The following is a 23,391-nucleotide window of genomic DNA, read 5'->3' on the forward strand; positions in this document are numbered from 1 at the left end:
GGGAACAGGCCCTTTGGCCCAACAAGTCCACACTGGCCCTCTGAAGGGCAACCCACCTCGACCCATTCCCCTACACCTAACACTACGAGCAATTTATCATGGTCAATTCACCTAATCTGCACATCTTTGGATCATGGGAAGAAACCCACGCAGACCCGGGGAGAATGTGCAGACTCCACACAGACCGTTGCCCAATGCTGTGAGGCAGCAGTGCTAACCACTGAGCCACCATGATGCCCCAATGGGAATGGCTCTCATCCACTAAGGAACACTGTACTGCAGCGGGAAAGACTGCAATGTAGTGGGAATTACTCTCATGCACTGTGAATGACTCTAATCCAGTGGGAATGACTCTCATTCAATATGAATTACTCTCATCCAATGACAAATACAGTAATCCAGTGGGAATAACCTGTATCCACTGGGAAAGAATGTAATCCAGTGGGAATGGCTCTCATCAAATGAGTACGACTGCATCCAGTGGGAATAACTCTAACCTAGTGGAACTTATTCAAATCCAGCGGGAAAGACAATAGTGGGAATGACTGGAATCCAATGGGAATCACTTTAACCTAATGTGCTGCACTCTAAACCAGCAGGCATTCTCAGGCAAGTAGCAGATATCCAGTCCTACTGAGGGGAAAGGGGATGTTGTCCAGGCAGAAGGGGTGGGTTTCCAAGGGATCTGACCAGACAGTGGACGGTAGTGGGTGCCAGTCAGTGGTACCCACTCTGGCCCTTGGTGAGGAGTGAGGGGAGGCAGTGTGCAACTGAGACCCTCTCGCCTCATCCTCAACCCCTACCCTCTCTCCCGTCTCCTTTGGCCACCAGGTGACCTTCCACCTCAGGGAGTCCTGGACGCTGACCCTGGACAACGCGCAGGAGCGCCTGAACGAGGAGGCGGAGAGGCTGAGGGCGAGGAGTGGTGCCCTGGTGGAGGAGACGCGGATGGTCATGGCGGGTCAAGCCTCGGCCTTCCTGACCACCAGGGTGGGCCGACTGATGGTTGCCAGTGGAGACAGCTGGGTGCGGCTAATGGAGGAGACTCTGGACCGGTACCTACCGGACTACGAGGACAACTGCGGTGAGTGGCTACCCTGACCCTTCTCAATGCATTCACGTAGTGCCCCCCAACCCCACCACTACCCCACACTGTCAAGGAAATATCTTAGGCATTTTAGTGGGAGATACGACCAGACATGGTCTGACCTCAAGCCAGACATTGGGGTCAGAGGCTCAGCTTACTCCAGCAACAAGACAGCAAGATGACTGCATTCACACAGCTCAGTCCAAAGCACCCGTCGTCAATGTTTATGGTACTGCGCTGCAATCCTCTAGACCCACTCGCTATCTCTGTCACCCCCTCCAGCCCCTATACCCCCCTCCCCATTTCAGTCAGCCCCTCCAACCCCTAAACCCCCTCCTTATCTCTCACCCCTTCCCTATCTCTGTCACCTCTTCCAGCCCCTACACCCCCTCCCTATCTCTGTCACCTCTTCCAGCCCCTACACACCCTCCCTATCTCTGTCACCCCCTCCAGCCCCTATACCCCCCTCCCCATTTCATTCAGCCCCTCCAACCCCAACACCCCCTCCATATCTCTGTCACCTCTTCCAGCCCATACATCCGCTCCTTATCTCCATCACCCCCTCCAGCCCCTACACCCCCTCCCTATCTCTGTCACTTCCTCCAGCCCCTACACCCCCTCCATATCTCCATCACCCCCTCCTGCGCCCTACACCCACTCCCTATCTGTGTCATCTCTTCCAGCCCCTACACCCCCTCCCTATGTCCGTCACTCCCTCGAGCGCCCTACACCCCCTCCCTATCTCCATCACCCCGTCCCTATCTCCATCACCCCCTCCAGCACCCTACATCCCCTCCCTATCTCTGTCACCTCCTCCAGCCCCTGTACCCCCTCCCTATCTCTGTCACCTCCTCCAGCCCCTACACCCCCTCCCTATCTCTGTCACCTCCTCCAGCCCCTACACCCCCTCCCTATCTCTGTCACCCTCTCCAGCCCCCTACATCCCCTCCCTATCTCTGTCACCTCCTCCAGCCCCTACATCCCCTCCCTATCTCTGTCACCCTCTCCAGCCCCTACATCCCCTCCCTATCTCTGTCACCCCCTCCAGCCCCTACACCCCCTCCCTATCTCTGTCACCCCCTCCAACCTCTGGACGTGCACCATAATAAAGTCATGATGTGGAGGAAGGACTGGGATGGACAAAGTTAAAAATCACACAACACCAGGTTACAGTCCAGCACTGTAATTTGGAAGTACTAGCTTTCGGAGCGCTGCCCCTTCATTCGGGAGCTGTGGAGCAAGATCACAAGACATAGAATGTGATACCTCTGACCAGCAGATGGCAGTGCTCGCCAGCAGCTGCTCGCAAACTGGACATTAGCCACCAAATGGCAGCATTGTCCAGCTTCTCAACAGCAACAGAATCATTCATAATAATATCAGAAACGGACCAGGAGTAGGTCATCTGGCCCCCTGCTTTGCCATTCAATAATTACCATGGCTGATCACTGTGTGGACTCAGCTCCACTTACCCGCCCTCTCACCGTGACCCTTCATCCCCAAAACTGTTCCAAAGTCAATCTCTGCCTTAGAGACATTCAACAAGGTGCCCTCAACTGGGCGGGGGGGGGGGGGGGGGATCTCACAGATTCCCAACCCTCTGGGTGAAGAGCTTCCCCCCCCTCAGCTCAGTCCGAAATCTGCTCCCCCCCCCTTCACCCGCCCCCCCCCGACCCCGTTCTAGTTTCACCCTCCAGCAGGAACAACCTCCCTGCTTCGATCTTATCCAGGCCCTTCATCATTTTATAAGACCCCTCCCTCGAATGAGTGTAGTCCCAGTCTCCCCAATCTCTCCTCCCAAGGTAACCCTGTCCACTCTGGAGTGAACTCCCTGTGCACCACCCCCTCCAGGTCCCAGTACATCCTTTCTCAAGGAGGGTACACCGAAACTGTACACAGTTACTCCCAGTTGTGGCCTCCCCAGCTCCCTGTACAGCTGCAGCGTAACCTCCCTGTTTTTAAACTCCATCCCTCTCGCAATGAAGGACAAGATTCCATTTTCCTTCTTAATCTCCTGCTGCACAGTCGTACAGCGCAGAAACAGACCCTTCAGCACAACTGCTCCACGCCAACCAAGTTTCCCAAACTGAATGATTCCCATTTGCCAGTGTTTGGTCCATATCCCTCCAAACCCTTCCTATTCATGTCCCCATCCAGATGCCTTTTAAATGTTGTCATTGTACCAGCCTCCACCACTTCCTCTGGCAGCTCGTTCCACACACGCACCACCCTCTGTGGGAAAACATTGCTCCTTAGGTCCCTTGTAAATCTTTCCCCTCACACCTTAATGGGTGGCTCAGTGGTTAGCACTGCTGCCCCACGGTGTCAGGGACCTGGGTTCAATTCTAGCCTCAGGTGACTGTGTGGAGTTTGCACATTCTCCTACTCACCCCTCTCTGCTCCATGACTGCATGGGTTTTCTCCACAGTCCAAAGATGTGCAGGTTAGGGTGGATTGGCCATGGGAAATTGTCCCATAGTGCCCAGGGATGTGCAGGTGAGGTGGCTTGGCCATGGAAAATTGTCCCATAGTGCCCAGGGATGTGCAGGTTAGGATGGATTGGCCATGGGAAATTGTCCCATAGTGCCCAGGGATGTGCAGGTGAGGAGGCTTGGCCATGGGAAATTGTCCCATAATGTCCAGGGATGTACAGGTTAGGGTGGATTGGCCATGGGAAATTGTCCCATAGTGCCCAGGGATGTGCCGATTAGGGTGGATTGCCCATGGGAAATTGTCCCATAATGCCCAGGGATGTACAGGTTAGGGTGGATTGGCCATGGGAAATTGTCCCATAGTGCCCAGGGATGTGCCGATTAGGGTGGATTGCCCATGAGAAATTGTCCCATAATGCCCAGGGGTGTGCAGGTTAGGGTGGATTAGTCAGGGATTAAATGTGGAATGATGGTGAAGGGGGAATGGGTCTGTGTGGGTTACGCTTTTGAGTGTCAGTGTGGTCTTGTTGGGCCGAAGGGCCTGTTTCCACACAGCAGAGTTTCTATGATTGAACCTATAATTTTGAGCTCCCCTACCCTGGGGACAAAAGACCTTTGCCGTTCCCCTTATCCGTGCACCTCATGATTTTATAAACCTCGAAAAGGTCACCATTTAACCTCCGATACAGGAAACGATCGCAGCCGATCCAGCCTCTCCCGACAAATCAGATTCTCCATTCCTGGTAACATCTTTCCTGCACACTTTCCGAATTAAAAATATCCTTCCGATAACAGGGAGACCGGAACTGCATACGGTATTCCACAAATGCTATTGGGGCTGGAGGAGGTGACAGAGATAGGGAGGGGGTGTAGGGGCTGGAGGAGGTGACAGAGATAGGGAGGGGGTGTAGGGGCTGGAGGAGGTGACAGAGATAGGGAGGGGGTGTAGGGGCTGGGGGGGTGACAGAGATAGGGAGGGGGTGTAGGGGCTGGGGGGGTGACAGAGATAGGGAGGGGGTGTAGGGGCTGGAGGGGGTGACAGAGATAGGGAGGGGGTGTAGGGGCTGGAGGGGGTGACAGAGATAGGGAGGGGGTGTAGGGGCTGGAGGAGGTGACTGAGATAGGGAGGGGGTGTAGGGGCTGGAGGGGGTGACTGAGATAGGGAGGGGGTGTAGGGGCTGGAGGGGGTGACTGAGATAGGGAGGGTGTGTAGGGGCTGGAGGGGGTGACTGAGATAGGGAGGGGGTGTAGGGGCTGGAGGGGGTGACTGAGATAGGGAGGGGGTGTAGGGGCTGGAGGGGGTGACTGAGATAGGGAGGGGGTGTAGGGGCTGGGGGCTGACTGAGATAGGGAGGGAGTGTAGGGGCTGGAGGGGATGACTGAGATAGGGAGGGGGTGTAGGGGCTGGAGGGGGTGACTGAGATAGGGAGGGGGTGTAGGGGCTGGAGGGGGTGACAGAGATAGGGAGGGGCTGTAGGGGCTGGAGGGGTGACACAGATAGGGAGGGGGTGTAGGGGCTGGAGGGGGTGACAGAGATAGGGAGGGGGTGTAGGAGCTGGAGGAGGTGACTGAGATAGGGAGGGGGTGTAGGAGCTGGAGGAGGTGACTGAGATAGGGAGGGGGTGTAGGGGCTGGAGGGGGTGACTGAGATAGGGAGGGGGTGTAGGGGCTGGAGGGGGTGACAGAGATAGGGAGGGGGTGTAGGGGCTGGAGGGGGTGACTGAGATAGGGAGGGGGTGTAGGGGCTGGAGGGGGTGACTGAGATAGGGAGGGGGTGTTGGGGCTGGAGGGGGTGACTGAGATAGGGAGGAGGTGTAGGGGCTGGAGGGGGTGACTGAGATAGGGAGGGGGTGTAGGGGCTGGAGGGGGTGACTGAGATAGGGAGGGGGTGTAGGGGCTGGAGGGGGTGACAGAGATAGGGAGGGGGTGTAGGGGCTGGAGGGGGTGACTGAGATAGGGAGGGGGTGTAGGGGCTGGAGGGGGTGACTGAGATAGGGAGGGGGTGTTGGGGCTGGAGGGGGTGACTGAGATAGGGAGGAGGTGTAGGGGCTGGAGGGGGTGACTGAGATAGGGAGGGGGTGTAGGGGCTGGGGGGGTGACTGAGATAGGGAGGGGTGTAGGGGCTGGAGGGGGTGACTGAGATAGGGAGGGGGTGTAGGGGCTGGAGGGGGTGACAGAGATAGGGAGGGGGTGTAGGGGCTGGAGGGGGTGACTGAGATAGGGAGGGGGTGTAGGGGCTGGAGGGGGTGACATAGATAGGGAGGGGGTGTAGGGGCTGGAGGGGTGACAGAGATATGGAGGGGGTAACAGAGATAGGAAGGGGGTGTAGGGGCTGGAGGAGGTGACACTGTTAGGGAGGGGGTGTCTGCGACTGGAGGGGGTGACAGAGATAGGGAGGGGGTGTAGGGGCTGGAGGAGGTGACAGAGATAGGGAGGGGGTGTAGGGGCTGGAGGGGTTGACAGAGATAGGGAGGGGGTGTAGGGGTTGGAGGAGGTGACAGGGATATAGGGAGGGGGTGTAAGGGCTGGAGGAGGTGACAGAGATAGGGAGGGGGTGTAGGGGACTGGAGGGGGTGTCAGGGCTGGAGACTGTGGGGGTGCGTACAGAGAACAGAAAGGGATCCACATCCTTAATCCTGAATCTGTAATTAATGTGAGGAATGTACAGGGAATGCTGTGATTGTTCCTGTTTATTTGTGTTTGACTGGCCCTTGCCTGGGGAGCAGGGAGAGACTTGTCCTTGTGTGATCTGTCTACGTGACCGAAGGCAGCAGAGAGCTACAGGGAGCATCTCCCATTTCCCCAGCCTCTCCCCACGGGGGGGGGGCCCAGTAACTCATTGCCCTGTGATTGTCCCCCTCCCCCCACATTTGGGAGCTTCCTGCTGAACCTGCACTCTCTTGGGCAGCTCGCCCCTGACCCCTACACCTTGCTGAGATGAAAATACCAACTCTCCTCCCTTTCCCCGCCCCACCACCCCATCTGCCTGTTTTTCCCACTCTCACCTCCATCCATGCGTCCCCCTCTGGTGACCACCCTCCAGACCCGTTGGTACGTTCCCCTCCGTTGAAGTCCCCAATGTGATTCGATCGCCTCGATTCACTCTCTCCTGCCACCTTCACCCTCCCCGCTCCGAGGGGAGCCCAGTGCAGCCCCACAGCTGGCCTCTCCTCACACACTCAAACCCGTTATCCCTGTTTGCTCTCGGCCTATGCTCCCACCACACTGCCCTCCAACATTCCTGACCCCCTTCCATTCCGAATGCAGGGCCTGGAACACACAGAATCCAAGGATGGACGGCAACTGTCCTTTCAACCCCACCGTTCCCATTTACGCCCCTCCCTACCTCTGTCACATCCTCCAGCCCCCACACCCCCTCCCCATCTCTGTCACGCCCTCCCGCCCCCTACACCCCCCTCCCTATCTCTGTCACCCCCTCCAGCCCCTACACCCCCTCCCTCTCTCTGTCACCCCCTCCAGCCCCCTACACCCCCTCCCTATCTCTGTCACCCCCTCCAGCCCCTACACCCCCCTCCCTATCTCTGTCACCCCCTCCAGCCCCTACACACCCTCCCTATCTCTGTCACCCCCTACACCCCCCCCCTTTCTCTGTCACCCCCTCCATCCCCCTACACCCCCTTCCTATCTCTGTCATCCCCTCCAGCCCCTACACCCCCTCCCTATCACTGTCACCCCCTCCAGCCCCTACACCCCCCTCTCCATCTCTGTCACCCCCTCCAGCCCCTACGCCCCCTCCCTATCTCTGTCACCCCCTCCAGCCCTACACCCCCTCCCTTTCTCTGTCACCCCTCTATCCCCCTACACCCCCTCCCTATCTCTGTCATCCCCTCCAGCCCCTACACCCCCCTCCCTATCTCTGTAACTCCCTCCAGCCCCTACACCCTCCTCCCTATCTGTGTCACCCCCTCCATCCCCCTACACCCCCTCCCTATCTCTGTTACCCCTCTAGCTCCCTTCACCCCCTCCCTATCTCTGTCACCCCCTCCAGCCCCTACACCCCTCCCAATCTCTGTCACCCCCTCCATCCCCCTACACCCCCTCCCTATCTCTGTTACCCCCTCCAGCTCCCTACACCCCCTCCCTATCTCTGTCATCCCCTCCAGCCCCCTACACCCCTCCCTATCTCTGTCACTCCCTCCAGCCCCTACACCCCTCCCAATCTCTGTCACCCCCTCCAGTCCCCTACACCCCTCCCAATCTCTGTCACCCCCTCCATCCCCCTACACCCCCTCCCTATCTCTGTTACCCCCTCCAGCTCCCTACACCCCCTCCCTATCTCTGTCACCCCCTCCAGCCCCTACACCCCCTCCCTATCACTGTCACCCCCTCCAGCCCCTACACCCCCTCCCTATCTCTGTCACCCCCTCCAGCCCCTACACCCCCTCCCTATCACTGTCACCCCCTCCAGCCCCTACACCCCCTCCCTATCTCTGTCACCCCCTCCAGCCCCTACACCCCCTCCCTATCACTGTCACCCCCTCCAGCCCCTACACCCCCTCCCTATCTCTGTCACCCCCTCCATCCCCCTACACCCCTCCCTATCTCTGTCACCCCCTCCAGCCCCTACACCCCTCCCTATCTCTGTTACCCCCTCCAGCCCCCTACACCCCCTCCCTATCCCTGTCACCTCCTTCGCATAATGTTTGGGTGAGCGGGTGTCAGGTGGGTAGCAGGGGGACAGGGCCAGTTGCTGAAACGGGTTGGATGTACGTTTGACAGCCTCCTGTGGCCTCCTCCATTGAGAGCTTCTGACTGAGCGTTCCCCTTGGCACTAATTTACCATTCCCTTCCTTCCCCCCCCCCCCCCCCCACTCCATCGTACAGCAGTGGGAGACGCCGGTGTCCATGGATTTGAGCGGGATATCCCAGGAGAGCGCAGTCTCTTGCCCAGGGTGCAGCGCCTCACCCACAAACTGAACTCCCGCCTGTCCCAGAGAATGCTCCTGTATTCCCGGAGAACTGAGGAAGGGACCCTGACTGACATCCTGCTCTTGGTGCAGCTGTTCGACCGGGTGAGTCCTCACTCTTTCACTCTCCTCCCACGGCCCCCACACACAGCTCCGAGAAGCTACAGTGCAGCTGCTGCACCTGCCCCTCCCTCGCTCTCACATTCCCCCCCCTCCCCCATATCCAAACCAAGCCCCCTTTCCAATCACACGTCCTCACAACCTCTCCCATCTTTCTCCTTCTTTTCCAACTGTCCCTTTCCACTGTGTTCCCACCCTCCCAATCTCCCTCACTCTGCCTCTCTTCCTGTCTCCTGTGGTCTCTCACTTTCCCCTTCGCTCTCTCTCTCTCTCCTTTTCTTGCTGTCTCTCCTTCTCTTTCTCACTTTCCCTCTGTGTATGTTTCTTTCACTCTCCCCCTCTCTCTGTCTTCCTCTCTCACTCTGTCTCCCTCACTCTATCTCTCCCTCTCTCGCTATCTCTTACTTTCCTTCTTTCTAGGTGCCTATCTCTCTCTCTCTCTCTCTCTCTATCTCTATCTCTCTCTCTCTCTGTCTTCCTCTCTCTCGTTACTCTTTCTGTATCTCTGTTTCTCTGTCTGTCTCTCTCTCTCTTTCTCTATCTCTGTTTCTCTCTTTCTCTTCATTTCTCTCTCTCTGTTGCTGTCTTTCTCTCTCTCTCTTACTCTCTCTCTGTTTTTCTGCCCCTCTGTCCCTCTCTATCTCTCCCTCTGTTGCTCTCTCTCTATCTCTGTTTCTTTCTCTAGCTCTCTCTCTCTCTTTCTCTATCTCGCTCTCTCTATCTCTCTCTGTTGCTCTCTCTCTGTGTTTCTCACTCTCTGTTGATCTCTCTCTCTCTCTCTCTCTGTTTCTCTGTCTGTCTCTCTCGCTTTCTTGCTCTGTGTTGCTCTTTCTCTATCTCTGTTTCTCTCTTTCTCTCCATCTCTCTCTCACTCTGTTGCTGTCTTTCTCTCTCTCTCTATTGCTCTCTCTTGCTCTTTCTCTGTTTTTCTGCCTCTCTGTCCCTCTCTATCTCTCTCTCTGTTGCTCTCTCTATCTCTGTTTCTCTCTCTCGCTCTCTCTCTCTTTCTCTATCTCGCTCTCTCTCTCTATCTCTCTCTGTTGCTCTCTCTGTGTTTCTCTCTCTCTCTGTTGATCTCTCTCTCTCTCTCTGTTTCTCTGTCTGTCTCTCTCTGTGTTGCTCTTTCTCTATCTCTGTTTCTCTCTTTCTCTCCGTTTCTCTCTCTCTCTGTTGCTGTCTCTCTCTGTTTTTCTGCCTCTGTCCCTCTCTATCTCTCTCTGTTGCTCTCTCTCTATCTCCGTTTCTCTCTCTCGCTCTGTCTCTCTTTCTCTCTCTCGCTCTCTATCTCTCTGTGTTTTTCTCTCTCTCTCTCTTTCTATCCCTCTCTCTCTCTCTCTCTATCTCTCTCTCTGTTGCTCTCTCTCTATCTCTGCTTCTCTCTTTCTATCTCTCTCCATCCCACTCTACCTCTCTCTCTCTCTCTCTCTGTCCCACTCTCCCATCAGTGAGAGTGAGGACTGCAGATGCTGTCGACGTTTCGGACAAAAGCCAGTCCTCAGGAATTCTGTCGATTTTTCCTGCTCCTCGGATGCTGCCTGAGCCGCTGTGCTTTTCCAGCGCCACTCTCTCGACCCCTCTCTCTCCCATAGGTCAGCCCTGCGATGGGATCTGAGATACCTCCCCTGTGTCTCCCTCCCACATGAAGAGGTTCACGTTTCAGGCCCACCACCACCTCATTCCGTGTCGCCTGTGCGTACGAAGAGAGCCCCAAGAGGAAGGTTACGCCCTCACTGGGGGGGGGGGGAGGGGGCAGTGGGGGGGGGTGTGGGGGGAGGAGAGGGAGTTATTTCCAAACAAGTGGCACGTACAGCATGAGAGGGGTATCACACTCTGAACCCTGCAACCCGACTTCATGTTTGGGGGGGAAGAGGGAAGGTCAAGAGCATTGCTAACCAAGTCAGACAAATCTCCAGCACCGCGGAGAAAATCTGATGGCCACATTAATGTTAGGTTTCAATCACAAGAGAATCCTCTCCAGATCTTATCACCCAGGCAGCTGCTGGTTGTTTGCAACAGCTCCACTGATAGGACACTGATAAAGATGGGTCAGGGAAGATTTCTGTGTTTTTAAACACACTGTTATCGTGAGGAACATCTAATGTCTGATTTAATGTCCCTCTCTCCGTCACGTACACAGTGCGGCAGCAACAACAACTGTGCATTGCAATAGCTCCCCCCTCACAACGCCAGAAAAGATCTCCAGGCACTTCACAATTGGATACAGTCTGTTCTCAAGGGACACCTCAAGTCACAAGGGATGGGTGTCAAGTGTTTCACTCAGAGGCGTTCAGAGCTCTAAGAAGCAGCTAAAGGCGAGAGGGACAGAGAGCGAGCGGAGGAGAGAGAGACAGACAGACAGACAGACAGAGAGGGAGGGAGAGGCATAGAGGGAGAGGCAGAGACAAAGTGACAGGGGGAGAGAGAGTGGGACAGACAGAGACATAGAGAGAGAGAAAGAGACAGAGAGCCAGGCAGAAACAGAGAGACAGAAACATAGAGAGAGGGACAAAGTGGAGAAGTTTAAGAAGAAAATGTCAGGGCTCCCACGGGCAGTGGGGGAAGAATGGGGGGGCTCGCTCCTGCAGGATGAGTGTATTCTCATTTCAGTCTGTCACTGTCCCACCAAGTTGTCCTCGTACAATGACCTTCCATCGTTCTAAGTTGCGATGTTCACCAATGATTGCACAATGCTCAGCACCATTCACCGCTCCTGACATACTGAAGCTTTTCATATCTAAACGTAACGAGACCTGGACAGAATTCGGGTTTGGGAAGACAAGTGACGAGAAATATTTGCACCGCACAAGTGCCAGACAATGACCACCTCCGATAAGAGAGAATCTTAGCTACTGCCCCTTGACATTCACTGGCGTTGCCATCACTGTAGCCCCCACTATCAACGTCCTGAGGGTTACCATTGTCCAGGGACTGATCTGGAACCAGCCCCATGTAAACGCAATGGCTTCACGAGGAGATCAGAGGCTGGGAATCCTGCAGTGAGGGACTCCCCTTCTGACTTCCCCCAAAGCCCGTCCCACTATCGGCAAGTGTGAGGGAATACTCCTCACTTGTCCTGGATTGGGGGCAGCTCCAACAGCGCTTGGGAGGCTCGACACCGTCCAGGGATAAAGCAGGCCCCTGCTTGATTGGCACCACATCCACAAACATCCCCCTCCCTCCACCACTGATGCACAGTCGCAGCAGTGTGTACCATCTACAAGATACACTGCTGTGACCTCCCAAACCCACAACCACTAACATCTAGAGGGACAAGGGCAGCAGATACATAGGAACAGCACCACCTGAGCCCCTCTGAGCTCTTCACCATCCTGTCTGAGAGATACGTGACCTTTTTCTTTCACTGTTTGTAAACTGACAAGGATTGGGTCTTCGTGGATATGGTGCCAATAAAGTCTGAAACTTTTTTCCTGGATCATGTGTTTATATGGCTGGTCTAGTTCACTTTCTGATCAGTGGTAACCCCCAGGATGTTGATCGTGGAGCAGATTTAATGATGGTAACACCATCGGTTGCCAAGGGGCCACAGTTGGATTGTCTCTCAATGGTAATCCCCAGGATGTTGACAGTAGGAGGGGTGGAATTTAGTGGCAGTAACACCATCGTTTGCCAAGGGCATTGGTTAGATTATCTCTCAATGGGAACTCCCAGGATGTTGATAGTGGGGAGATTCAGTGATGGTAACACCATTGAACGTCAAGAGGGCGATGGTTGGATTCTCTCTCTGTGATAACCCCCAGGATAATGATAGTGGGGGAGGGGTTCAGTGATGGTAACACCATTGAACGTCAAGAGGGCGATGGTTAGATCTCTCTCGTTGGAGATGGTAATCCCCAGGATGTTGATAGTGGGTGGGGAATTCAGTGATGGTAACACCATCAAATGCCAAGGGGGCGATGGTTAGAATCTCTCTCTCCATGGTAACCCCCAGAATGTTGATAGTGGGGGGATTCAGTGATGGTAACACCATCGAATGCCAAGGGGGGCGATAGTTAGATCTCTCTCCATGGTAACCCCCAGGATGGGTTGATAATGGGGGAATTCAGTGATGGTAACACCATCGAATGCCAAGGGAGCGATGGTTAGAATCTCTCTCCATGGTAACCCCCCAGTATGTCAAAGGTCCTGTCCCTCGACTCCCCCCCCCCCCCCCCCCCCCACCCCCTCCAAGGCAGCACAGGACCAATGCCAAAGTCCAAAACCGCCTGGGGGACACAGTGGGAAAAATAGAACAGCAAACGTGCAGCATCGCTCATACCCAGTGCCTCTTGGGGCCTAGTCTTCCACGGGTGAAATCAAGGCCAAAGGAAGGTTGCCTTGGCGATGGGGCCTAGTCAGAAAGGCTCAGCCAGGGGGAGGGGGGGCACCGTCCGCTGTTTTCAGTGGAAGCAGAGTGAGGAACCTCCAACAACTTGCTCACATTCAAGTTACAGACTGAGCTCCCTTCCCCCAATCCCACGTGTTTTCCAGGCTGCTTGTTTTGATAGTTTAGTTTATTTTTTTGTGCAGTGCACTCCACCAGTCAGTCCCGCGATCACTGATAACCCGCTTCGACACCGTGCAGAATCGCACAATGACATCCAAATAATGGGAATCTAAGACCAACGGGTGGCACACACCATGAGGCCATTTGGCCCATCAGGTCTCTGCTCAGTCTTTGAAGGAGCTACCTCAGTGACCCCACACCCCCCCCTCCCCCCCCCATACCACTTCCTCCAGACTTTTGCCCCCACAGGCCTATAAAATTTACCCTCTGGAGGTATGTCCTGCCCTTTTGATAGTTTCTGTTCAATCTGCACTGTCGGAGGGTCAGTGCTGAGGGAGTGGGTTCTGTGGGAGGGTCATTGCTGAGGGAGCGAGCGCTGTCGGAGGGTAAGTGCTGAGGGAGTGGGCTCTGTGGGAGGGTCAGCGCTGAGGGAGCGGGCACTGTCGGAGGGTAAGTGCTGAGGAAGTGGGCACTGTCGGAGGGTCAGCGCTGAGGGAGTCCCACACTATCAGAAGGTCAGTGCTGAGGGAGCGGGCACTCTCGGAGGGTCAGGCTGAGGGAGCGGGCACTATCGGAGGGTCAGTGCTGAGGGAGCGGGCACTATTGGAGGGTCAGCGCTGAGGGAGCGGGCGCTGTCAGAGGGTCAGCGCTGAGGGAGCGGACACTGTCGGAGGGTCAGCGCTGAGGGTGCGGGCACTCTCAGAGGGTCAGTGCTGAGGGAGTGGGCAATATCAGTGGGTCAGTGCTGAGGGAGCGGGCACTGTCGGAGGGTCAGTGCTGAGGGAGTGCTGCACTGTCGCGGACGCTCTCCTTCAGTTGGCACGGTAAAACTCCAAAGAGCCTGCTCGGGTACCCTGCAAGCAAAAACAACCAGTGTAAACGCTGCAGTGTTGGAGTGTGGCGGGGTTGGTCAGCATCACGGACTCCCTTCTGCCCCCTCCCCTCCTCGGGAGCTGAGACAGATACTGATTCCACAGTGACTCCCCAGTCTGTCTGGTCCCCCCCACACCCTGGCACATTCCGTCTTATGAACAGCTTGTTTTGTGCACGTTTACGACCAGGTGACCTCCCCCCTCCCTCTCACCTCCTGCTCCGGAAGACAGTCCTTCAAATCAAATTGAACTGTGCAGGTGTTATACAAATGCAGGCAGTTTTTTTTGTTGAAGGCTCTGATGGACAGTGCGGGCGTCATGAGAAATCACTTCCTCTCTCCCTGCCCAGGGACTCCCACTGCCCCGGTCCATCACTCTCTGATTAATCCCATTCTCATCGATCAGCACTGGGACCTCACGAGGCTCCTGTCTCCAAGGGCACACGGGCTGTCTCTCTCTCTCTCCCTCACAACCGGCTGCAACAAACATCCTGCATTTATGTAACACCCTGCACGTTGGCAAGGCAGGCTGCTTTTTCTCGGGAGAGCCATTCCTGAGCTCAGGACATTCGACCCCAGGGGAGGGAGTGTAGGGGCTGGAGGGGGTGACAGAGATAGGGAGGGGGTGTAGGGGCTGGAGGAGGTGACAGAGATAGGGAGGGGTTGTAGGGGGCTTGGAGGGGGTGACAGAGATAGGGAGGGGTTGTAGGGGGCTTGGAGGGGGTGACAGAGATAGGGAGGGGTTGTAGGGGGCTTGGAGGGGGTGACAGAGATAGGGAGGGGTTGTAGGGGGCTTGGAGGAGGTGACAGAGATAGGGAGGGAGTGTAGGGGCTGGAGGTGGGGATAGAGATAGGGAGGGGTTGTAGGGGGCTTGGAGGGGGTGACAGAGAAAGGGAGGGAGTGTAGGGGCTTGGAGGGGGTGACAGAGATAGGGAGGGGGTGTAGGGGCTGGAGGGGGTGACAGAGATAGGGAGGGAGTGTAGGGGCTGGAGCAAGTGACAGAGACAGGGAGTGGCTGTAGGGGACTGGAGGGGGTGACAGAGTTAGGGAGGGTGTGTGTAGGGGACTGGAGGGGGTGACAGAGATAGGGAGGGATTGTGGGGGCTGGAGGGGGTGATAGAGATAGGGAGGGGGTGTAGGGGACTGGAGGAGGTGACAGAGATAGGGAGGGGGTGTAGGGGCTGTAGGAGGGGGGGTGAGAGGGAGGGGGTGTAGGAAGCGGAATGGGTGACAGAGACAGGGAGGGGGTGTAGGGGCTGGAGGAGGTTACAGAGATAGGGAGGGGGTGTAGAGGCTGGAGGGGGTGACAGGGATAGGGAGGGGGTGTAGGGGCTGGAGGAGGTTACAGAGATAGGGAGGGGGTGTAGGGGCTGGAGGAGGTGACAGAGATAGGGAGGCGTGTAGCGGCTGGAGGAGGTGACAGAGATAGGGAGGGAGTGTAGGGGCTGGAGGGGTGACAGAGATAGGGAGGGGGTATAGGGGCTGGAGGGGGTGACAGATAGGGAGGGGGTATAGGGGCTGGAGGGGGTGACAGATAGGGAGGGGGTATAGGGACTGGAGGGGGTGACAGAGATAGGGAAGGGGTTTGGGGGCTGGAGGGGGTGACAGAGGCAGGGAGTGGGTGTAGGGGCTGGAGGGAATGACCAAATTTATCCTCTCCATCGGGCTGTTACACAGGGAAACTGGAGCATCAGGGCAGGCAGGGACAAGGTAGGACTAATAAATTACACTGCATTTATTTCAATGCAAGGGGCCTAACAGGGAAGGCAGATGAACTCAGGGCATGGTTAGGAACATGGGACTGGGATATCATAGCAATTACAGAAACATGGCTCAGGGATGGGCAGGACTGGCAGCTTAATGTTCCAGGATACAAATGCTACAGGAAGGATAAAAAGGGAGGCAAGAGAGGAGGGGGAGTGGCATTTTTGATAAGGTATAGCCTTACAGCTGTGCTAAGGGAGGATATTCCTGGAAATACATCCAGGGAAGTTATTTGGGTGGAACTGAGAAATAAGAAAGAGATGATCACCTTAGTGGGATTATATTATAGACCCCCCAATAGTCAGAGGGAAATTGAGAAACAAACTTGTAAGGAGATCTCAGCTATCTGTAAGAATAATAGGGTGGTTATGGTAGGGGATTTTAACTTTCCAAACATCGACTGGGACTGCCGTAGTGTTAAAGGTTTAGATGGAGAGGAATTTCTTAAGTGTGTACATGACAATTTTCTGATTCAGTATGTGGATGTACCTACTAGAGAAGGTGCAAAACTTGACCTACTCTTGGGAAATAAGACAGGGCAGAGGTGTCAGAGGGGAGCACTTTGGGGCCAGCGACCATAATTCTATTCGTTTTAAAATAATGATGGAAAAGGATAGACCAGATCTAAAAGTTGAAGTTCTAAATTGGAGGAAGGCCAATTTTGACGGTATTAGGCAAGAACTTTCGAAAGCTGATTGGAGGCAGATGTTCGCAGGTAAAGGGACGGCTGGAAAATGGGAAGCCTTCAGGAATGAGATAACCAGAATCCAGAGAAAGTATATTCCTGTCAGGGTGAAAGGAAAGGCTGGTAGGTATAGGGAATGAAAATATGTTGCTGGAAAAGCGCAGCAGGTCAGGCAGCATCCAAGGAGCAGGAGAATCGACGTTTCGGGCATGAGCCCTTCTTCAGGAATGAGCATATGCCAGGTATAGGGAATGGTGGATGACTAAAGAAATTGAGGGTTTGGTTAAGAAAAAGAAAGAAGCATATGCCAGGTATAGACAGGATAGATCGAGTGAATCCTTAGAATAAAGAAAGTAGGAGTATACTTAAGAGGGAAATCAGGAGGGCAAAACGGGGACATGTGATAGCTTTGGCAAATAGGGTTAAGGAGAATCCAAAGGGTTTTTACAAATATACTAAGGACAAAAGGGTAACTAGGGAGAGAATAGGGCCCCTCAAAGATCAGCAAGGCGGCATTTGTGTGGAGCCACAGAAAATGGGGTAGATACTAAATGAATATTTTGCATCAGTATTTACTGTGGAAAAGGATATGGAAGATATAGACTGGAGGGAAATCGATGGTGACATCTTGCAAAATGTCCAGATTACAGAGGAAGAAGTGCTGGATGTCTTGAAACGGTTAAAGGTGGATAAATCCCCAGGACCTGATCAGGTGTACCCGAGAACTCTGTGGGAAGCTAGAGAAGTGATTGCTGGGCCTCTTGCTGAGATATTTGTATCATCGATAGTCACAGGTGAGGTGCCGGAAGACTCGAGGTTGGCTAATGTGGTGCCGCTGCTTAAGAAGGGCGGTAAGGACAGGCTAGGGAACTATAGACCAGTGAGCCTGACCTTGGTGGTGGGCAAGTTGTTGGAGGGAATCCTGAGGGACAGGATGTACATGTATTTGGAAAGGCAAGGACTGATTAGGGATAGTCAACATGGCTTTATGCATGGAAAATCATGTCTCACAAACTTGATTGAGTTTTTTGAAGAAGTAACAAAGAGGATTGATGAGGGCAGAGCAGCAGATGTGATCTCTATTGACGTCAGTAAGGCGTTTGACAATGTTCCCCATGGGAGACTGATTTGCAAGGTTAGATCTCATGGAATAAAGGGAGAACTAGCCATTTGAATACAGAACTGGCTCAAAGGTAGAAGACAGAGGGTGGTGGTGGAGGGTTGTTTTTCAGACTGGAGGCCTGTGACCAGTGGAGTGCCACAAGGATCGGTGCTGGGTCCTCTACTTTTTGTCATTTATATAAATAATTGGGATGTGAGCGTAAGAGGTACAGTTAGTAAGTTTGCAGATGACACCAAAATTGGAGGTGTAGTGGACAGCGAAGAGGGTTACCTCAGATTACAACAGGATCTGGACCAGATGGGCCAATGGGCTGAGAAGTGGCAGATGGAGTTTAATTCAGATAAATGCGAGGTGCTGCATTTTGGGAAAGCAAATCTTAGCAGGACTTATACACTTAGTGGGAAGGTCCTAGGGAGTGTTGCTGAACAAAGAGACCTTGGAGTGCAGGTTCATAGCTCCTTGAAAGTGGAGTCGCAGGTAGATAGGATAGTGAAGAAGGCGTTTGATATGCTTTCCTTTTTTGATCAGAGTATTGAGTACAAGAGTTGTGAGATCATGTTGCGGCTGTACAGGACATTGGTTAGGCCACTGTTGGACTATTGTGTGCAATTCTGGTCTCCTTCCTATCGGAAAGCTGTTGTGAAACTTGAAAGGGTTCAGAAAAGATTTACAAGGATGTTGCCAGGGTTGGGGTGTTTGAGCTACAGGGAGAGGCTGAACAGGCTGGGGCTGTTTTCCCTGGAGCGTCAGAGGCTGAGGGGTGACCTTATAGAGGTTTACAAAATTATGAGGGGCATGGATAGGATAAATAGACAAAGTCTTTTCCCTGGGGTCGGGGAGTCCAGAACTAGAGGGGCATAGGTTTAGGGTGAGAGGGGAAAGATATAAAAGAGACCTAAGGGGCAACCTTTTCACCCAGAGGGTGGTACGTGTATGGAATGAGCTGCCAGAGGAAGTGGTGAAGGCTGCTACAATTGCAACATTTAAGGGGCATTTGGATGGGTATATGAATAGGAAGGGTGTTGGCAGGTGGGACTAGATTGGGTTGGGATATCTGGTCGCATGGACGGGTTGGACCAAAGGGTCTGTTTCCGTGCTGTACATCTCTATGACTCTATCTCCCCAATGGGGTTTCACTCAGGAACAATAGACTGAGAGTTCGGGACAGTCCAGAGAAGGTTAACTGGGGCTGATCGTAGGGACAGAGGAACTGTCCAATGAGGGAGAGGTTGAGTCGGTTGGGGCCTGTACCCGTTGGAGTTCAGAACAACAAGAGGCGACTTTATTGAAACGTACAAGATTCTCAGGGGGACGTTGACAGGGGGAAGATGTGGAGAGGGTGTTCCCCCTTTGTGTGTGTGTGTGTGTGTGTGTGTGTGTGTGTGTGTGTGTGTGTGTGTGGGAGAGGGTCTGGGGACCAGAGGAGGCATCATCTCAGAGTGAGGGGTCCCCCCATTGAAGACGGAGATGGGAGGGTGATTCCTTCACTCCCGGAGGGGAATTCTTTCCCGCAGAGGGTTGGTGAGGCTGGGTTCTTCAGGATATTCGAGGGTGCGACGGAGAGATGTTTAATCAGCGAGGGGAATCAAACTCTGCGGAAAAGACAGGGAAGTGGAGGTGCAGATTATCAGATCGACCATGATCTCATTGAATGGTGGAGCAGCTCTGATGGGCCAAATGGCCTCATTCTGTTCCTGCTGGTTACTGTTAGAGTGTACCTTCCCCAGCGCCGAAGGGCATTACAGTGTGTGTATCGGCCTGGGCCCTGCGATTCGGTGGCTGCAATCGAATTGGGAGTTGAGGGACACCAGCACTGAACAAAGCAAACTCTGTCACCGGAGTTAAAATACAATAGGTCAGTGCTGGGAAATCTCAGCGGGTCTGGCAGTATCTCTGGAGAGAGAAAAACTGTTTATCGGTTTGAGACGGATAAGAAGTGAATTCATCTAGTCGCTCATTAGGACCCAGGAACAAGAGGCCATTCAGCCCCCCTCTCCTCCAGCCTGTTATACACAGGAACAGGAGGACATGCAGCCACCCGCCTCCTCCAGCCTGTTACACAGGAACAGGAGGCCATTCAGCCCTCCCTCCTCCAGCCTGTTACACAAGACAGAAGGCCACTTAGCCCCCCCTCCTCCTCCAGCCTGTTATTTGCAGGAACAGGAGGCCATTCAGTCTCCCTCCACCTCATGCCTGTTACACAGGAATAGGAGGCCATCAGCCCCCCCCTCCTCCAGCCTGTTACACAGGAACAGGAGGCTATTCAGCCCCCCCTCCTCAACTGTTGCTGATCTGTGCCTTTGTACACCCACTCCCCATCTTGGTTCCGTAACTTAGATTTAGATGTTTCCATTTGACACCACAACCCAAATGGCAGCCATTTTGGCAGGAGAGAAAGTTCTAGACTTCCATTCCCCTTTGTGCAAAGGATTACAACACCATCCCAATAACATCCTCCTGCAGGGTGAGATTAAGGGAGAAGCAGAGGTTTTGTGTGTTACAGAAACTCCAGAACAGATGGGCTGACAGGCCTGTTTCTGTATTAGTATCTGTTCTGGACAGGGACAGCATGGGATTACATACAGAGTAAAGCTTCCGCTACACTGTCCCCCATCAAACACTCCCAGGGACAGGGACAGCATGGGGTTAGATACAGAGTAAAGCTCCCTCTACACTGTCCCCCCCTCAAACACTCCCAGGACAGGGACAGCATGGGGTTAGATACAGAGTAAAGCTCCCTCTACACTTGTCCCCCCATCAAACACTCCCAGGGACAGGGACAGCACGGGGTTAGATACAGAGTAAAGCTCCCTCTACACTGTCCCCCATCAAACACTCCCAGGACAGGGGCAGCACAGGGTTAGATACAGAGTAAAGCTCCCTCTACACTGTTCCCCCATCAAACACTCCCAGGACAGGGGCAGCACAGGGTTAGATTACAGAGTAAAGCTCCCTCTACACTGTCCCCCATCAAACACTCCCAGGACAGGGACAGCGCGGGGTTAGATACAGAGTAAAGCTCCCTATACACTGTCACCCCCCTCAAACACCCCCCAGCATAGGGACAGCACAACGTTGGATACAGAGTAAAGCTCCCTCTACACTGTCCTCCCATCAAACACTCCTAGGACAGGGACAGCATGGGGTTAGATACAGAGTAAAGCTCCCTCTACACTGTCCCCATCAAACACTCCAGGACAGGGACAGCACAGGGTTAGATACAGAGTGAAGCTCCCTCTACACTGTCCCCCATCAAACACTCCCAGGACAGGGGACAGCACGGGGTTAGATACAGAGTAAGCACCCTCTACACTGTCCCCACCATCAAACACTCCCAGGGACAGGCACAGCACGGGGTTAGAGACAGAGTAAAGCTCCCTCTAGACTGTCCCGCCATCAAACACTCCCAGGGACAGGAACTGCATGGGGTTAGAGACAGAGTAAAGCTCTCTCTACAACTGTCCCGCCATCAAACACTCCCAGGTACAGGAACTGCATGGGGCTAGAGACAGAGTAAAGCTCCCTCTACACTGTCCCCCCATCAAATGTTCCCAGGACAGGGACAGCACGGGGGTTAGATACAGAGTAAAGCTCCCTCTACACTTTCCCCCCATCAAACACTCCCAGGACAGGCACAGCACAGGGTTAGATACAGAGTAAAGCTCCCTCTACACTGTCCCCCATCAAACACTCCAGGACAGGGACAGCACGGGGTTAGATACAGAGTAAAGCTCCCTCTACACTGTCCCCCAATCAAACACTCCCAGGACAGGGACAGCACGGGGTTAGATACAGAGTAAAGCTCCCTCTACACTGTCCCCCATCAAACACTCCCAGGACAGGACAGCGTGGGGTTAGATACAGAGTGAAGCTACCTCTACACTGTCCCCCATCAAACACTCCCAGACAGGTACAGGCACGATGTTAGGTACAGAGTAAAGCTCCATCTACACTGTCCCCCCATCAAACACCCCCAGGACAGGAACAGCACAGGGTTAGATACAGAGTAAAGCTCTCTCTACACTGTTCCCCATCACACACTCCCAGGACAGGTACAGCACGGGGTTAGATGCAGAGTAAAGCTCTCTCTACACTGTCCCCCATCATACCCTCAGGACAGGTACAGCACGGGGTTAGATCCAGAGTAAAGCGCCTCTGCACTGTCCCCCATCAAACACTCCAGGACAGGTACAGCACGGGGTTAGATACAGAGTAAAGCTACCTCTACACTGTCCCCCCATCACACGCTCCCAGGGACAGGGACAGCACGGGGTTAGATACAGAGTAAAGCTTCCTCTACACTGTCCCCCATCAAACACTCCCAGGACAGGGACAGCACAGGGTTAGATACAGAGTAAAGCTCGCTCTATACTGTCCCCCCCATCAAACGCTCCCAGGACAGGGACAGCACGGGGTTAGATACAGAGTAAAGCTTCCTCTACACTGTCCCCCCCATCTCACACGCTCCCAGGGACAGGGACAGGGACAGCACGGGGTCAGATACAGAGTACAATGTTGCTGTGGTGACCTCTGAGCTGTTTGTGCTGAGGGGGATGGGATGGCTGATGCTGATCTAATCCTGGGACTCTGTTTGTGTGTGTGTCTGTGTGTGTGTTTGTGTCTGTGTGTGTGTGTCTGTGTGTGTCTGTGTGTGTGTGTGTGTCTGTGTGGTGTTTGTGTCTGTGTGTGTGTGTCTGTGTGTGTCTCTGTGTGTGTGTGTGTGTCTGTGTCTGTGTGTGTGTGTGTGTTTGTATCTGTGTCTGTGTGTGTGTCTGTCTGTGTGTGTTTGTGTGTGTCCTCCTCCCCAGCTGCAAGACTCCTGGGCCGTCGCCATGTTGGATGGGTCCCTATCGGCTGGCTGCTCAGACTCTCCGTCCTGGTGACTCAGCGCCTTGTGAACCTGTGGACTGTGCTGCAGGGCCAACTCTCTGAAGCTGCCAACCTGGCCTCCTCAGCCTGGAGCTTGGACTCTCGGTCAGTGGGAACACCATCAGCCTCAGCCTCCACCTGCTCTCTCAGTTCAGTGAGTTCTGTCACCCTCCTGGTCCTGTTCCTCGTCAACGTCATCTACGCCCTGGTAGGTTCACCCACTGCCTCCACCATGCCTGTTCACCCCCCTCCACTCCACTCCCTCCATCCCTCCCAATCCCCACAGCTCACCCACTCCCCATCCCTGTCACCCCCTCCAGTCCCTACACCCCCTCCCGATCTCTGTCACCCCTCCAGCCCCTACCACCCCCCTCCCCTATATCTGTCACCACCTACACCCCCTCCCTGTCTCTGTCACCCCCTCCAGCCCCTACACTCCCTCCCTATCTCTGTCACCCCCTCCAGCCCCCTACACCCCCTCCCTATCTCTGTCACCCCCTCCAGCCCCTACACCCCCTCCCTATATCTGTCACCACCTACACCCCTCCCTATCTCTGTCACTCCCTCCAGCCCCTACACCCCCTCCCTATCTCTGTCACCCCCTCCAGCCCCTATACCCCCTCCCTATCTCTGTCACCCCCTCCAGCCCCTACACCCCCTCCCTATCTCTGTCACCCCCCAGCCCCCTACACCCCCTCCCTATCTCTGCCACCCCCTCCAGCCCCTACACCCCCTCCCTATCTCTGTCACCCCCTCCAGCCCCTACACCCCCTCCCTCTCCCTGTCACCCCCTCCAGCCTCTACAACCCCCTCCCTATCTCTGTCACCCCCTCCAGCCCCTACACCCCCTCCCTATCTCTGTCACCCCTCGAGCCCCTACACCCCCTCCCTATCTCTGTCACCCCCTCCAGCCCCTACACCCCCTCCCTATCTCTGTCACTCCCTCCAGCCCCTACACCCCCTCCCTATCCTGTCACCCCCTCCAGCCTCTACACCCCCTCCCTATC

General features: G+C 54.7%; 1 protein-coding gene across 3 annotated transcripts in view; it reads left to right on the top strand.

Moving 5' to 3' along the window:
- LOC140454002 (perilipin-1-like) overlaps positions 1-23,391 on the top strand; it is a 39,234-nt gene that overhangs the window by 12,804 nt on the left and 3,039 nt on the right. For 2 of the 3 annotated variants that reach the window (XM_072548926.1, XM_072548924.1), the window contains exons 5-7: positions 832-1,084; positions 8,365-8,552; positions 22,324-22,592. In XM_072548926.1, coding sequence (XP_072405027.1) covers positions 832-1,084; positions 8,365-8,552; positions 22,324-22,398 — 516 coding nt within the window. In that variant the 3' untranslated portion in view covers positions 22,399-22,592. The remainder of the gene's footprint in view (positions 1-831; positions 1,085-8,364; positions 8,553-22,323; positions 22,593-23,391) is intronic. The other variant, XM_072548925.1, reaches the window with a different exon arrangement.

The sequence above is a fragment of the Chiloscyllium punctatum genome, chromosome 28, assembly GCF_047496795.1.
Source record: "Chiloscyllium punctatum isolate Juve2018m chromosome 28, sChiPun1.3, whole genome shotgun sequence".
In the NCBI taxonomy this organism is placed as follows: domain Eukaryota; kingdom Metazoa; phylum Chordata; class Chondrichthyes; order Orectolobiformes; family Hemiscylliidae; genus Chiloscyllium; species Chiloscyllium punctatum.